This window comes from Epinephelus lanceolatus, chromosome 3, assembly GCF_041903045.1.
Source record: "Epinephelus lanceolatus isolate andai-2023 chromosome 3, ASM4190304v1, whole genome shotgun sequence".
NCBI lineage: Eukaryota > Metazoa > Chordata > Actinopteri > Perciformes > Serranidae > Epinephelus > Epinephelus lanceolatus.
Genome location: NC_135736.1, coordinates 48,916,953 through 48,929,080, shown reverse-complemented (window position 1 = coordinate 48,929,080; position 12,128 = coordinate 48,916,953). Strand labels below are relative to the sequence as shown.

Below are 12,128 nucleotides of genomic sequence, written 5' to 3'. Positions count from 1 at the left end.
TGTTCAGATATGTCTTCTTACTCGTCCCTGCAGGTGGCGTGTTTTCCCGGCGGGCTGAGGTGTTCTTCCAGCCTGGTGATGAGCGTCTGACCATCACGCAGCAGTTTAAAGGAATTGATGAACACGACCATCTGGTGGTTAGCACCGAACTGGAGGGACGTCTGCCCGCCATACCGCTGGGATCCTCTGTCCAGATCAACGCATACAAGGAGATCTACCAGTACGACAGAAACTGTAAGGACCATTACCGACTAAAGCAATAAGACGATGTGGCGCGCTTACTGATTATGGCTCGTGACGTAGACGGTCCCCTCAACTGAAAACAGGAAGCGAGTCAAATTACTGACAACTGAATCTGCTGAATTTACACTCCTGTTTTCTTTCTTTCTGCTTCTCCTCCTCTCAGTGATCACTTCCTCCTCCAACCGAGAGTACACCATCACCTCCCCTAATGGCGAAGTGCAGACCAGAACCTACCAGTGGCGTCAGACTGTCTCCTTCCAGAGCTGCCCACATGACGAGGCCAGCGGGGCGACACCATCCACCCAGCAGCTCAGCGTGGACCAGATCTTTGTGATGTACGATTCCACCAACCATCTGATCCGCTACGCCATGAGCAACAGAATCGGCTCCATCCACAGTGAGTTCTGACGGTCGAAAGTCAAAGTCACCATGATCTTGTGTCCATCTCATCCTTGTGAATATGATATCTCAAGAACAAATTTAGGGAATTCCCTTATATGTGACACAAATATAGAATGATGAAGGCCAAAGGTCAGTTTGACCTCACAAAATATGTTTTTGGTCAAGAATTCATACACTAATTATGACAAAACTTGACACAAATGTCTGACAGGATAGAATAATGTAGTGATGACATTTTATATCCAAAAGGTCAAAGGTCAGCTTGACTGTGACGTCATCATGTTTTAACGTCATATCTCAGGAACAGAAGGGGAGACATTTGGTCAGATACTGAATTGGTGACTCTAATCTTGAAACTGTGCTGATTGTATAGATCTTCTGTGTGTGAAGCATCCATGTTTTCACTGACATGGATAGAGACTGTCAGAGACACTGGACTGGTGGGCGGAGTCATACAACCACAGGGTGGGCTGGTGGGCGGAGTCATACAACCACAGGGTGGACTGGTGGGCGGAGTCATACAATCACAGGGTGGACTGGTGGGCGGAGTCATACAACCACAGGGTGGACTGGTGGGCGGAGTCATACAATCACAGGGTGGACTGGTGGGCGGAGTCATACAACCACAGGGTGGACTGGTGGGCGGAGTCATACAACCACAGGGTGGACTGGTGGGCGGAGTCATACAATCACAGGGTGGACTGGTGGGCGGAGTCATACAAGTGATAATTCTAGTTTAGAGATTTAGAGCTTGTTTATTGTAAATCTTCCTTTTCTGTGTCGTCTTGAATCAACTTTTCAATTGGACATAATAAAACAGATTTATAGAAACATCAAAACCTGATAAGAACTGAGACAGATGAGTCTTGCTGAACGTGACGTTGACTTCACTACAGTGTGATAAGCATTTTCAGAAGTGCATGTTCACAAATGAGGGCAGTGCAGGTTGACTCCAGGTTGTCCGATCGTTCAGGTCTTTGCAGAAGTCTCTGTCTCCTGGCCGTCTGTCGGGGACAGTCAAAGGACAAACGTGTGTTATTACCCGCAGGAATGCGCTGAAACACGCCTCCGACAGTTTAGTGTTTGCAGTGGAACATCAGAGGAAGACAAACAGTAATCTGAGCCCGGCTGTATTTCCTCAGCTGCAACCAGAGAGGCTGTGAGAGCGTTGGCAGGGGGTGAAGGTCAACGAGATACCAACCTCCAGGCCGCTGCAGGAGGGGCGCGGGGGAGGGGCGTCTTTGTAAGAAAAAAAGGGGGGTTAAAGGTAAAAGTGCAGGTGGGGGCTGCTGATGGGATGCTCGGAGTGGGTGGGGGGGGGTTCAGAGTTAACCAAGCAAACACAACTCAGCTGGGGTTTGTTGGCAGAAACAGAACATCTGCGCCGTGTTTCCTGTGAGGAGGTGAAGGTCTGATGGGAACAAGAGGACACAGACTCAGTGGTCGCTACACTGGGGAGTCATTCTGCTCTCCTTTAATCTATAAACCATTACAGTCATTTATTAAACGAAAACATGTGAAACATTCTCTGCTTCCAGTTGCTCAGATGAGACATTGTGCTGCTGATCTCGGTTTCATGTCACTGTGAGCTGAAGACGAAGAGCAAGAGTTCTACCGCACATGTGGTAACAGTAGGATAAAGCTTTTTGTGTTGGGTTAGGGGCACCTGTTAGCTCATGTAGAGCGGGTACCCGTGTAAAAAGGCTACGTCCTTGCCACAGCAGTCGCAGGCTATAGACCCTTTTTGTGTTTGTAAACAGTGATGACGTATTTTGTGGGTTGAGCTGAACTGGTGGCAGAAAGGAACAGCAGTGGTGTCGGTGTGAGCGCTAATAATTTGGTAAAAGCACTATAACCTTCATATTTCTCAACCGTTGTAAAGAGTTGTTTTTATATCCATACGTGTAGTAGAAAAAATGTTTTGTCTCCAGTTAATTAGAATCTCCATATTTAGGATGTAATCGCTGCTGGTCAGTGCTCAGTAGAGGAGTGTGTGTTTGGCTTATTTAAATTACTTAATTATTTACGATTCATAAGAATTGTAAAAACTCATTTGTCAAACATGGACTTTTTTTTTTGAGTTTATGTTAACTTACAACTTGTAATGTGTGTTTAGATCCCATCTGCATCCAGGCAGAGAAAATGAAAGGTTTGCTAACATTAGCGATGTAGCTAACATAGCTAGCGTGCTACCTTTAGCTGATCGCTGACAGCTAGAAACAAACAATGATCTATCATCTGTTTATTAATCTAAACAAAGAACATGTTTTCTTGTGGTGTCCTTTCTAAAATGAGCAGTTTCTATATTCTGTTCTGATCAAGGAGTTAATAAACAGACAGCGTTAGCTAGCTAGTTAAAAAGTTGTCTGTTACTTCAACATTAAACTATATTATATGTGGAGTTTTTACAGTTCCTTATGATGATGAATTATCTTTCACCACATCAGTAAGTTCATGTAAACTTTATACTCTACTATGGCGTCCTCTGCGATGGTTTTCTTTAAAAATGAAGGTTATCTTTTTTGTATTCCTGCTCTGACTTCCAACAGCACAAGAGACCATTTTAATTCCGGGTATGTTGACTGTTTGTCTCCGATGTCCGCTGTTTTTCTGCCACCGGTATGTGCACTGCTGCAACTGCTGTGACGTAACTGTGACGCAATTATTTGCTTCAATCACTGAACTCACCGGGCCTATATTTGGGACAGGCCTTTAATTCCTTCCACACAAAACTGTTTCTCAGCAAAGATGGGAAATGCGATTAAATTGTTTATTTGAACCAGTATGAATATTACTTGTATAAAAATTAAGCTTCAAATAACATCAATTATGTGTTATATTATGGCAACTGTTTCACGGCACCCGGCATACCGACACAACAAATCTTTATCCTGTTAAAACAATATTTGTAACTTTGATTAATTTTTATATAAAACTTTTGATCCTTTTGATCAGTGGACCTAGCAGACTAAACTAATATAAATAACTTACAGGGTAATCGAGGAACAGACACATATTCTGACTTTATGACAGATTCAGAGGAAGGTAGTCACCACTTGTTTTTTCATGATGCCGGTAAATTTGAATGAATTACGTCTTCTCTGGTGGTCATGGTTTTAGTAAAATGAACCAACCTAACAATATGTAGCACTATGTACGATCGAATCAGCTAACTGATGTTAGCTGAAGTGGGTAGTTAACAATCTGTTTTTTTACATTGAAAAAACTTCTATAAAAATGAACTGCACGGCAACCAGACCAGGCCTCTGATTGAGACAGGCCTTTATTTGTCAAATGTGTAACCACACCAGGCTAGTAAACGGGACTGGGCGTTTGGGACTAGACTTTTAACTGAAGTTTTACGGTAATTCCAACTCTGGCCCTTTCATGCTAGACTTTCTTCTCTAGTAAAGGCAATAATGCCAAAAAAAACCCCAAACTTGAAAATAAATTCCAACTGGCCACTGTCAGCCCAGCAACCAGGGATCACCAATGTATCCATGCAGGTCTGTGTCAGTGTGCCAGTAGTTCAGTAGTTCATTCAGTAGTTTAGGCTAGGAAATGGATTTGTGCGTTGAGATGTTCAACAAGTTCTTTTTTTTTTTAGTATAGAAAAAAATGAACACGCAAAAAGTGATTGTAGGAAATATTCTTACACGTATGCAGAGTTTGGCAGTAACACATTACAGTAATGAGTAGTGTAGCTACTCACTAATAAAATTCAAAGGTATGTTTGGAGAAAAAGGGGACACCTGTCCAACTGTTAAACATGGGAATGGATGGATCGTGTTTTGGGCTTGTGTTGCAGCCAGTGGCACGGGGATCATTTCACAGGTAGAGGGAAGAATGGATTCAGTTAAATTCCAGACATCACAGCTGACCATTCTGGGTGCCCAAACTTTTGCTTCAAGCCCTTTTCATTTTTTTTTCAAGATTGAAATTAAAAAAATATCTCACTTAAAATACTGAAGAAATGATTTATCTTTAACTTCATGTCTTTTGGAGATCAGTTTATCTTCTACTGAATTAACTACTCACAGTAAACAAAATTTTGACCAGGTGTGCCCAAACTTTTGCATGCCACTGTATTCTGGCTACTTCCCGTTTCAAAATTTAAAGCCCTTGTTTCAAATTAAAAGCCCTGTAGCGTTTTGTATGCGGTCCAGCCCTCTATTAGGTCTTGATCGAGTCTTGTTTTATCTTACAGGTGGTCTTCCAGAGCAGAACCCGTGTTTCACCGGCAGACACGGCTGTGACAACAACGCCATGTGCCGACCAGGTGAAGGCCTCCAGTTCACCTGCGAATGTTCTACTGGTTTCACTGGAGATGGACGCAACTGCCAAGGTAAAACGACCTCTGCATGTTCGCACCTCAGACAAACATATACAGACAACATCTTGATGGAAGTTGTTGAGTAATAATTTCCTGAACAACTACACAAACAATAAAAGGAACGATACGCAGCGACGGTGAATATGAAAATACCAAAAGAAAAGAACATACAGGAAACCAAACGTGTGAATGTTTACAGAAGTCCTGCCTTTTCTTTAAAATAAATACATACATGGTGACAATCTATATAAAAGCAAATGAAAAATTACAACACACTCACACACACGTATACAAAAATAATTTCAGTCTTAACAAATTCCCTCAAGAACGCCTTGAGGGAATTTGTTAAGATTTGGCACAAACATTCATTTGGACTGATTAGACTTTGGTGGTCAAAGGTTGAAGGTCAAGGTTGCTGTGATCTTACATCCATCTCATTCTTGTGAACGTGATATCTCAAGAGCACCTCAAGGGAATTTCTTTTAATTTGACACAAACGTCCATTTGAACTGAAGAATAAACTGATTAGAATTTTGTTGCTGAAGGTCAAAGGTCAGTGTGACCAAGAATTCATACACTAATTGTGACTAAACTTGACACAAATGTCTAACAGGATAAAATAATGAAGTGATGACATTTTATATCCAAAAGGTCAAAGGTCAGCTTCACTGTGACATCATCATGTTCTGCTTAAAACACTTCCTGGTTTAGTGTCATATCTCAGTAACAGCAGAGGATCTCATCTCACTGTTGTGAACAGATTATTTCAAGAACATCTTTAGCAGCGTGTCTACAGCTCCTTAAGAAGTCTTAAAATGTCTTAAATTAAGTTTTCTGACTATATATTTCTTCAATTTTGGCACAAACCTTCACGTGGACTTAAGAAAGACCTGAATAGTTTTTAGTGGTCAAAGGTCAAGGTCACTGTTACCTTGTCTGTCATATTCTTGTAAACGCCATATCTGAAGAATTCTGAGGGAATTTCTTCAGATATGGCACAAACGTTGACTTGGACTCAACTATGAACTGACTAGAATTTTGTGGTCGAAGGTTGAAAGTCAAGGTTGCCATGGCCATCCATCCATGTAAATTTTGTGAATACGACATTTCATGAACAGGGAGGAATTACCTTAATGTATTTTTTAAATGAGGGAATTTCTTTAGATTTGGCACAAACGTGCACTTGGACTCAACAATAAACTAATAAGAATGTGGTGGTCAAAGGTCAAGGTCTACGTGACCTCATCTGTTGCATTCTTGTGAATGTGATAGCTCAAAAACACCTTGACAGAATTTTTTTTCAGATGTGGCACAAACGTGCACTTGGACACAGCAATAAAGTGATAAGAGTTTTTGTTACCTGAAGAACCTGAGCGACTCTCATGATGCTGTAGGACTGATGTTATGAATTAAATCAATTCTGCCTTAAGTTAAAGGCTGCATCTCTCTGTTAGACTCATCAGAGAGCTTTAACGAGGCTGGATTAGAGTTAGTTTTGAGGTCATTTTAGGTTTTACTCTCAGAAGTTTTTTCATGACAAAGTGTAATATTACTCGTTTTTATTTGTGATGTAATATTTGACTTAAATCAGTTTTGACAATAAAACAAAAAGTGTAGTTTTTGATGTGCTGAGAGCTTCTCGTCTCGGACGCTCGTTACTGTCTTTTAAGGTGGTATTACCTCTACATATAGTTCACATTTGTGTTGGTGTGTAATCGGCAGACATCGACGAGTGCAGAGAGACTCCTCAGATCTGTGGATACAACGCCGTCTGCAGTAATCAGCCAGGAACTTTCCGCTGTGAGTGTTTGCCCGGCTTCGTGTTCGCCAACGACGGAAGGACCTGCATCGGTACGTTTAAATCTGTGTGTGTGTGTGTGTGTGTGTGTGTGTGTGTGTGTTGACAGCTGTGTGGGTGGGCGGAGTGTGTGAGGCTTTGTCTGAGCAGTCCCTGGTTGCACATACAGATGTTCTAAAACGCCGCCAACAGACATAAACAATGAGAGTTTTGTACGACTGTAAAACGTTTCAAACTGACGTTCTTTGTTGAACACAGAAGATGTGATTTAATGTGAGGACACAGGACGACTCTGTGGAGCAGCGTGCATCTGCAGAAAAGGAGGCATGGTGGCCCTGAGGTGCAAAAAATAAAAACCTTATTTTGGGGGGGTTAGGGTTAGGGTTATGAATGAGCACCTGGGGCAGTAAATGTGATGTGAACTGTCTTGGTTACAAAAACATGAAAAATAGAGAGAGATCATATCACATTAAAAAAACAACAACATATCAATAAAACACATTATGGTGTTGTGTCTCCTTGAATGAATTAATCTGTTAAAATGTGCATTATCCTGCTGGGGGGGCCACTGCCATTGGGGAGTACTGTTGCCATGGGGGGGGGGTACTTGGTCTGCAACGGTGTTTGAGTGGTAACATCATAATATCATGATTTATTTATTTTTTTAGTTGTTATTTTTTGGGGAACTTTCGTCTTGGTTCCACTCATTACTAAAAGTGTGTGTCATATAAAAACTAAAGTGATGGTCAAAGTTGTCATTGAATTTTAAAGTGTTCTGATGGATTCACGTCATCAACTCATGCACTGAGTAACATTACAAGTTAATGTTCCACCAACACAAAAACATGGGAGAACAGGATCCAGGTTGAAAAATACCAGAGTTTCCCTTTAAGGAAAAGTTTAATATCTCCATACATCGTGTTTGAGTTGTGATCCAGTCGTCCTTTGATGGCGGGTTCGCCTGCAGCCACAGCTGTGTGTTGGCTTTCTTGCCTTGTGAAGATATTTACATCCTGGGCTGTGAGTTTGTCTGGGATTTAACTTCTATCACAAAATATTTATTGGGCGATCTCTTGCCGAGATGAACGGATTAGAGGGCAGGCCCAACATATATGAAAGTGGTCTGCCGTGGATTTACGACCCAGCCTCCAGCATCCATCCTGTTTCTGATAACCCTGCCGTATAAATCTAAATTTCAGTGTCTCAAAATTCTTCCTGCAGAATACCTGGTGGGATCTTGAGCTGGTAGTCACAGTCTGACCCTCCCAAATATCAGTCCAGTCCACCTCTGTGGCAGCAGAGGACAGACATCTGCAGGCCCAAATATTATTATTTTTTTAAAATGCCTCTTTCTCGGCGATAGCTGAAGGCATTATGTTTTCAGGTTGTCAGTCTGTATGTACATCCGTCTCATTAACTCAAGAACACTTTGAGGGAATTTCTTTAAATTTGGCACAAATGTCCACTTGGACTCAACAATACACAAAATAAAATTTGGTGGTCAAAGGTCAAGGTCACTGTGACCTTGTCTGTCCTATTCTTATGAATGTGATATCTCAAGAGCACCTTGAGAGAGTTTCTTCAAATTTGGCACAAAACGTTCACTTGGACTCAACAATGAACTTATTAGTTTTTGATAGTCAAAGGTCAAGGTCACTGTGACATCTCATTCTTGTGAATGGGGTATTTCAAGGACACGTTGAGTAGGGTGTCTAAGACTTTTGTCTTAAAATGTCTTAAATTAAGTTTTCTTAATATCAGGCCTTAAAAAGTCTAAAATTGTCTGAAATTCAGATTCGATGGGTCTCAATTACTTCGGTCACATGACAGAAAAAATTTCTCCAGCCTAACAGACCCAACAACTCACAAGTCTTAAACTTGACTTGGTTATATCTGTAGTTACACTTTTGAGAGAATTTCTTCAAATTTGGCACAAATGGCCACTTGGACTGTCACTGTGACCTTGTCTTATTCTTGTAAATGCCATATCTCAAGATTGCCTGAGGGAATTTCTTCAAATTTAGCGCAAAGTTTGACTTGGATTCAACTATGAACTGACTAGAATTTTGTGGTCGAAGGTTAAAGGTCAAGATCACCATGACCTTCCATCCATCTAATTTTTGTGAACATGATATTTCAAGAACAGCTTGAGGGAATTTCTTCAAATTTGGCACACACGTCCACTTGGACTCAGCAATAAAGTGATAAGAATTTGGTGATCAAAGGTCAAGGTCTATGTGACCTCATTTGTCACATTCTTGTGAATGTGATAGCTCAAGAATACCTTAAGGGAATCTTTTTCAAACGTGGCTCAAACGTTCACTTGGACTCAACTATAAACTTAGTGGGCGGAGTCATACAGCATTGGGGCGGTGATTCTAGTGTTGTTTTCCTTTATTTGGTTCCACTTAATAACAACAGTCACACAGTCATCTCGAGTTTGGTACTTTTACAGAGTGAAATATTTGTTTGAATTTTTTACAATGTAATAATGAAACACAAACACTGAACATGCGGTGTTTTTAAAAATATACTGACAATGGATAATAACATTATACACCCCATATCAAAAAATCCGAATGTTTCCTTTAACCTCTACTGAAGCCCCAGATCTGTCCTTTAGGCACTGATAAAAACTTTGGATAAGTTGTTTTTCAAACGTCCCTATATGGATACTATGTGTCATGCATTTACAACCTGCAGCCCGTTGTGTTAATGTTTCATCGTGTAAAGTCGTCTTTAGAAAGTATTCAGTGTAACGTTCTGATATCTGGGCTGAAAGATGAAGTGAAAGTGTCTCTACAGTCAGACTGCAGTTATTAACATGTGGGCTGTGTCGTCTTGCAGAGGAGAACCATCCGGTGGATCACTGTCGGAGAGGAAGTCATGGCTGTGATGTTCCTGAAAGAGCTCTGTGCAGCTACACCGGCGGCTCGGCCTACGTCTGCTCCTGCCTGCCGGGGTTCGTGGGTGACGGCCGGGTGTGTCGGGGTGAGTTTATCAGCTGTGTGTTGGTGGAGTCAGCCGACCTTCAGCTGATCTTCAGTGTTGTGACTCGAACGGTATCAGCTCAGACATGTTAAAATCACTGCTGTGCTCTGTGGTGAAGGTCACAGCAGCTGTTTAATGCGTTTGAGACAAAATTTAAATTGTTTTTACCCGAAGGAAGAAACTCTGACTTTGTCTGAGACTTGTATGAATGTGACTCATGTGAGCTCAGCAGACAGAGGCATGGGCAGATCATAAGACAATGGGCCCCTGGGCACAGATATGCAAAGGGCCCCACCACCTCTCCCACACAGGAGCAAGACACACAGACTTTTTGGTGGGTTTTATCCTCTATGTAGTCATTATGCATCTTTTTGGTCTTTTAATGTCTCTTTGTGTCTTTGTGTGGGTCTTTGTGTAGTCGTTTGAGGGCTCTCTTTGAGGTTATTTTATGTCTCCTTGTGGTTGTGTTTTGCCTCTTTGAGGTTGTTGTGTGTTTCTTTGCAGTCATTTTGTGTCTCTGTGTGGTTGTGCTTTGTCTTCTTGTAGTCATTTGTGTCTCCTTGTGGTTGTTTTGTGTCCATTTTGGTTGTTTGGCGTCTCCTTGCAGTTTTTTGGCCGTTTTGTGTCTCTTTGCAGTTCTGTATTGTCTTTTTGTAGATGTTTGTGTCTTTTTGTAGTCGTTTGTGTCTCCTTGTAGTAATTTTGTGTCTTTTGTAGTCTTTTGAGTCTCTTGGGGGTAATTTTATCTGTCATTTTGCAGTCATTTTGTGTCTGTTTGGTCTGTTTTGTGGTCACATTGTGTCACCTTGTGGCTGTTTTGTGTCTTTTTGTAGTCCTTTGAGTCTCTGTAGTCATTTTGTGTCTCCTTGCAGTTGTGTTTTGTCTTTTTGTTGTTGTTTGTGTCTCTTTGATGTTGTTTTGTGTGTGTCCTTTTTGGTCGTTTTGTGTCTCCTTGTAGTCTTTTTGTGTCTTGTGTACTGTTTTGAGTCTCTTGGAAGTTATTTTATGTCTTTTTTTGGCTGTCTTTGTTGTGGTCATTGTGTGTCTCCTTGCAGTTGTGTTTTGTCTTTTTGTAGTCGTTTGTGTCGCTTTTTGGTCATTTTGTGTCTCTTCCGTGTAAATTTGACATTATGCAGGTGAAAGCCAGTGCCCCCTCCCGACACTCTGGGCCCCTGGGCCTGTGCTCAGTAGGCCTGTTTAGTAATGCGTTCATGGAGAGAGGTATAGATCTCAGGGGGGAAGCAGGGGACACGTCCCCCTCAATATTTAGAGTTTGTGCATTTGCCCCCCCCCCCCCCCCCCCCCCAATAAAAACATGAAAGAAGCAGAGGTCTTTTATTTTTTATAAAATTGACATTTACATGATAAACTGATGCAGAAAAGGCTGAATGTGGTTCATAAAATTCAGCAGAATGAAGGAGATCAAGTGTTAGGTTAATTGAGGTTAATTTAATTTCACTCTCATGCCTGTGAGCACAGAGGAGACGTCTTTTGGTTGGACGACCATGAAAAATTTGAGTTATGTTTTGGAAGGGGGAACCTTTTCTTGGCAGACTTTGTTTACTGGGTCTGAGACAGAAGCAGAGTATTTTGTTTGGGTGCTGAGCAGTAAGATAACATGGATTTTGGATTGGTCTCTGCAGTGATATTGTTATGGTTTGTGTGCATGACACCATACCATACTACTCAATAACATGTATTTGTAAAGAGGACTTTCTACAAGAGACCTTTCAGACACACAGAGGAGTCCTCTCACACATCTGACTGGCCCACATGAAGCTCTGTGGCAGCAGAGGACAGATTTTGGAAAGGTTGTGTGTGTCATGTTAAACAGCAGTTTGACAGTTTGAGACTTTGTATGTCTCTAGTGTAACACACAGTCAGTGCTGTGGGCCCCTTGGACAGGAAATGTTTCCACCTGGACAGGAAATGCAGAACTCTGCCTTACAGCTGTGTAGCTCATCTCTCACATATACATCACCCCCACCCTGGAGGGTCTGAGCTGAAGAATGTTCATATGTGGAGGGAAAACAGCAGGACGAGACCAAACTGTCCTTTTGTAAGATAGTCTTTAAAAACATATTTGGTCATTTCTCTGGGAGTCGGTGGTTTATCTGAATCCATGTTTGAACCAAATTTCTATAGATGTCAGTATTTTAATTCATGTACTGATACAATACTTGTGCAGCTCCTGACAATAAAGACAATAAAGTATATTGTATTGTATGATATCGTATCGCATTATATCGCACCACATCATATCCTATCGTATCATATTGTATCATAATGTATCTTATCAAATTACATTCTATGGTAACGTATTGTATCATGTCGTATCACATCATATCATATTGTATTGTA

At 41.4% G+C, this 12,128-nt stretch overlaps 1 protein-coding gene across 2 annotated transcripts in view; it reads left to right on the top strand.

Annotated features, from left to right (window-relative positions):
- LOC117255826 (nidogen-1-like) overlaps positions 1-12,128 on the top strand; it is a 51,295-nt gene that overhangs the window by 25,992 nt on the left and 13,175 nt on the right. For both annotated transcript variants that reach the window (XM_078166558.1, XM_033625032.2), the window contains 5 exons: positions 34-234; positions 407-640; positions 4,853-4,990; positions 6,701-6,829; positions 9,624-9,767. In XM_078166558.1, the coding sequence (XP_078022684.1) occupies positions 34-234; positions 407-640; positions 4,853-4,990; positions 6,701-6,829; positions 9,624-9,767 (846 nt within the window). The remainder of the gene's footprint in view (positions 1-33; positions 235-406; positions 641-4,852; positions 4,991-6,700; positions 6,830-9,623; positions 9,768-12,128) is intronic.